Genomic DNA, 5,379 nt, shown 5'->3' with positions numbered 1-5,379 from the left:
AGATATTGATACACCTCCCTCTAGCTCTTTTCAGACTTCCTCACAGAAATCGGAAAGAAGAGGATGGTCAGAACACAAGGAAGAGCACGTCAAGTCCAATGACAAAGAACCTGCTCATCAAAGTAAAAAATCACAATTTCCCAGAAAGAAGGTAGCAAGTAATAAAATTAAACATGCCAAGGATTCTGAGGACACAACTGAAAAACGGAGAGTGGGCCCAGACAATGCTAGACAGCGCAGCAGAAGTGACCATAGCTCGCAAGATCCTGATGAATCTTCTGGAGACAGTGGACACAAATGAATACATTCAGGTGGAAACTGCAGACACACTAGTTAGTGTGCCCCATAAACTATATGAAATAATATTACGTATAGAGGGAGATAAAACTAGGAAAATAAAAGGTCTCTGTTAGCTGAAAAAGACTGGCCACCAGAGTTTGTCAGGGAGTGCCCTCATGGCGAAGAAATGATTATGCCTGCCTTCTCAAATCATATCCCGATTCATAAAAAATACACATTTGCAAGAAAATGGGCAGTGGCCCAAGCCCCTGCATTGTACAAAAATCATGTAGGATGGGATGAGGACTCTCCTCCCCACAAAATCCAGTTAAAAATCAAGCCACTGCACAAAGGCAGTAAGTACCCAGTTAAACAAGAAGCAAAAAAGCAAGTCAGGGAGATCTTAGATCAACTTGAATACCAAGGGGTGATTGAAACATGCACCTCACAAATGAACAATCCTTTGTTTCCTGTCTCCAAGCCAGACGATTCATATCGTCTAGTTTTGGCCTGCAGACATTTAGGCCTAGATGTATCAAGCATTTTGCGATTCGTTAAGGCCGAAATTCGCAGAATTTCGGCCTTAACGAATCGCTATTGATTATTTTGCATTTTTCGGGATGTATGTATTTTTTCGCAACGCAAAATAAGAAATCGCTATATTTTGCGTTTCGTTATTTGCGTTTTCTTGTTTATGCGAATATGTCTTAGCGATTCTCTATTTTGCATGATCGCATTTTAAGAAGTCGCTATGAAATGTATCAAAGAATCGCAAATTGCGAAAAACGGTAAATCGCAAAATAAGAATTCGCAATTAACACTAAATCAAACCAGGTGTAATTTTTTTTGAATCTTTAAAAGACAGCTCCAACTGATTTCTTCAACACAACCATGGCTGGACTTTACCTGATAGCTAGAAGACTGCGCATCCAAGCTCTTGCACAGATGAGACAGAGGCAGGAAAGGATTTTCAAACTGAGGATTACCTTATTTCAACAGACTGAAGAAGACATTTTTGAGAAATATAGACTGCATCCACATACCATTTTGGACTTAATTGAGGAGTTAAAGCCTTTTTTGGAGCATGAGACACACAGGACACATTCTATACCAACTCATGTGCAGGTCTTATGTTCCCTGCACCTTCTTGCCTCAGGATCTTTTCAAAGGGTGATTGCAGAGGTGGGAGGAGTATCTCAGAGTGCCTTTTCAAGGTTTTTTAGGGTATTTCTGGATGCAATGATGAACAGGTTGCAACATCATATTTACTTCTCCAGCACACCTCAAGATATCCAAATTTCTAAATTTGATTTTTATCAAATTGCCCATTTTCCACATGTAATTGGATGTATAGATGGGACACATATTGCCATTACACCTCCAGCTGCAACTGAGCATGTTTATAGGAATAGGAAAAGTTACCACTCTTTAAACATTCAAATGGTGTGTAATGCTAAATATATTATTACTGACATTGTTGCAAAATTTCCAGGTAGCACTCATGATTCATATATATTTAGACACAGTGGATTACATGGACGTTTGAGTGCTGGTGAATTTGGAGATGGATTTCTGCTTGGTAAGTGCCACTTAAAAACACAAAATCAATTTTAGAAACTTTTGTGAATCTATTTTTAAATTTGTCACATTTCTGAAATTACAATGTAGGAGACAGCGCATATGCAGTTCGTGATTTCATTTTGACACCTTATCTAAATCCAACTAACATTCATGAAAGGAGATACAATAAGGCACACCGTTAAACACGTGGAGTCATTGAAAGAACTTTTGGAATTTTGAAAAGCAGGTTCAGAAGAATCCATAAAAGTGGTGGATCCTTGCAATATAAGCCAGCATTGTGTTGCAAAATAATTACAAGTTGTGCTATGCTACATAACATGGCTATTAGAAAGGGAACAAATTGTGAAGTGAGTGACCCTGAATCTTCAGACAATGATGATGTCCCTCCACCAAGAAGATGTGCTACAGGTTTAGGAGCTGTGGCTGGGCGACAAAGGCGTGAAGAAATTACTAACAATTATTTCTAGGTAAGAAAGAAAAACACAACATCTTTGTATTCATTATGTAAACCTTTGATTTTTCAAAATCAGATGTGTAACAAAAACCTTGAACCTGTTAATCCACAGGACATACATGTGAGAATGTTTGCTCTCAGTCTCATTCTCTTTTTTGAAGATATATGTTGATATTTCTTATTATTTTTTTCCCCTTCTGCTACTCCTACGTTGGCCTGGCCCACTTCTCCTCACAGATGTTGGTTGGCTACCAAGGCTTCCACTACTCATGTCAGGGGTGTCCAAAGTGGGTGTAGGGTTACTGCTGGTTCGACTGGAAGTGTCCTCAGACTCAGTGGCCTCAAAGAACGCACTTGCCCCTTTCTGACAAGTTTTCAACAATTCAAAAGAATGGGATACTTTATCCAGGCCTTTGGCAACATTTGTACTGCATTCACCAACCATGCGTTGCATGGCAATGCTTCTTCTATTACTCTGTGCTGTGACATAGCACAGATTATTTATAGCTGCATAGTACTTCTTTAGTCTGATGTTATGTGTGCGAGAATCCCTCAATCTGTTGGACTCTGATCTTTCAATTGCTTCACAAAGTCTGTCCATGGAGTCAGCCATCCGGGCCATACCATCACCCACCTTATCATTGCTCTTGTTTAGTTTGTTTAGTTGGGCATTAATTGACCTTAATGCTTTATGTTGTTTTTGTTGCACTGAAAGCATGTTGCTTTCCAAACCAGCAAAAACATTTGCTGCCTCTGTGACTTCTCCCCTGCTTCTCCTGGTGTTATTATTGGAATATGACCTTCTTGTAGCAGAATCACTAACTGTGTCAATATGTATGACTTCCTGTTCTGACACATTTATGTTATTTGCTGATCCCTCAGGTTCATCATCAGATTCTTCAAAAGGTTGCAGTTGTGCAACTGCTTTTCTTTTTCTTCTCATAAAAGACAATGAATCCTGGTCATCACTAACATTTTCTTCTTCTGGGGCAGTAATATGTTCCTGTGAGGATTGGCCCCCATCACCATCATGTGAATCTACAACATGATCTGGGAATAAAGAAAGAGTCACATGAGATGCTTGCCTGTCTGTGTGCTTCATAACTATTAAATAAAGCTAACTAAAGAGGTAGTATTGTGTACTTATTCAGAAGCATGTATGTTGGTGCAGGTTAAATGTACTGCAAATCATAAGTATGCAGTAATGTGGAACAAAAAAGGGGATCATTTCTCACATTTAAGTACAGTTAAGTATTAATCACATGGAATAATGCTCACACACTCATACACTCATGCTTCCAAATTATGCAATGAAAAAGTTAAGCATCCTGCTTACCATGTTCAGCAACTGGGTGATCAGAACTGTCAATTGTTGAGACTCCGGAAACACTTTCGTGCTGAATTGTAGATTCTATGAGCTCCTCATGTGGGGTAGGTTGGTCCACATTTCCAGATCCTCCACCAGTTTTATTGGCATCCTTTAGTCTTTCAGCAAGTTTTTCCTTTGCCCTCAGCCTCATGTCGTACCAACGCTTTTTTATTTCATCAATTGTTCTTGGGATGACACCAACTGCATTGACTTTTTCCTGGATTTCCAGCCATAACTTCCTCTTCCTGACTTCAGGAACATATTTGGATTGCTTTCCAAACAAAAGTTCATGATGGCAGGCCATTTCCTCCACCAGTGTCTCCACTTCCCTCTCTGAAAATTTTTGCTTCCTTTTTCTTTTCTCAACAGAGGGGCCTCCTTCAGAATTTGCAGCCTCCATCCTGTAGTCAAGCAGCTCCTCTCTCCAGCCAAACAGGTTTCCAACTGCCACTGGGTGTGGCTCAGGCATGCAGGTGTAACTAATCAAGCCCATTCCCTGAGTATGACTCAGCTATTTTGTAGTTGGCAGCAGCAGATTCACGCTTTTTTGCGATTTCTTAATTTGCGAATTCGCAAATTAAGAAGTCGCATAAAATTCTAAGAATAAAATGCGACTTCTAAGGAATCGCAAAAAAGTCGCAGAAACATACATACATCGCATTTAACGATTTCTTAATAGCGATTCGCTACTACTCGCTATTAAGAAATCGCTAACGTGAATCTTGATACATCTACCCCTTAAACTCCTGCTGCAAAACTTTTGCAGTACAAAATTCAAACAGTGCAGCACTAATGAACAACATTGTGCGCAAAAAATATAAAACAACATTAGATATCTCTAATGGATTCTTCTGTCAAAACATTGCACCTGAATGCAGGTATTTGACCGCTTTCTCAATAATGGGGTCGCAAAAACAATTTTGCCGACTCCCACAGGGATTCAAGAGTAGCCCAGGTTTATTCTCAGCTAGGGTAATAGAATTACTACAAATATATGACGATGAGGCAATATCATATGTCGATGGCACCTATCTTACAGACTGTGACCTGGAGACTCACTTAAAAAGAGTGAACACCATAATTCTTGGGTTCGCATCAGTGGGTTACACATTCAACTTTAAAAAGTAAAGAATTGCCCATCTAACAGTCCTATTTTTAGGATATGAATTATCAAGTGAAGGCAAAAGCCTGGCAGAAAACTTCTTAGAGAAGTGTGCACTACTCCAAGCACCGAAAACGCAGAAAAATTTACAATCAATACTAGGCTTCCTGAATTTCGGTAGAATATACATTCTAAATTATGCGGAGAGGGTTAAACCTCTCTATGAATTAATAAAACCTGATTTCAAACCAATAGATTGGACTCAAAAACACACAGAAATTTTGAGATCACTACAAACAGACATGTTAACTAAAACAAAATTGCAAACTTGCGACAACGTACGCAACGTTGTAATCCGAGTCATCCCAGGAAGATGCGGATTCGTATACCTGACCTCTAATGAGGGAGAAACGGTACCTATAGCTTACAAATCACAATTGTACACTCAAACTGAAATGAAATTCAGCTCTACAGAAAAAATTCTGACAGCGATTCAAACTGCTGTAGCATAAGAAAGAGCCCTAGCCCAAGGCAAGAGAATAACTGTTTATACAGCAGAATCAGCCCTTGAGGCATTAACAAGTCCATGTAATC

The 5,379-nt window shown here is 39.3% G+C and overlaps 1 protein-coding gene across 1 annotated transcript; it reads right to left on the bottom strand.

Moving 5' to 3' along the window:
• Positions 1-2,495: 2,495 nt before the first annotated feature.
• LOC147723019 (uncharacterized) lies at positions 2,496-4,091 on the bottom strand. Its single transcript, XM_086967426.1, has 2 exons — positions 3,651-4,091; positions 2,496-3,364 (listed from the first exon to the last, which is right to left on the bottom strand). Exons 1-2 carry the CDS (start codon positions 4,081-4,083, stop codon positions 2,496-2,498), a joined length of 1,302 nt encoding a protein of 433 aa, XP_086823552.1. The 5' UTR covers positions 4,084-4,091.
• Positions 4,092-5,379: the final 1,288 nt, after the last annotated feature.

This window comes from Lissotriton vulgaris, chromosome 4_1, assembly GCF_964263255.1.
Source record: "Lissotriton vulgaris chromosome 4_1, aLisVul1.2, whole genome shotgun sequence".
Taxonomy (NCBI): Eukaryota; Metazoa; Chordata; class Amphibia; order Caudata; family Salamandridae; genus Lissotriton; species Lissotriton vulgaris.
This window is presented reverse-complemented; position numbering and strand designations above follow the sequence as displayed.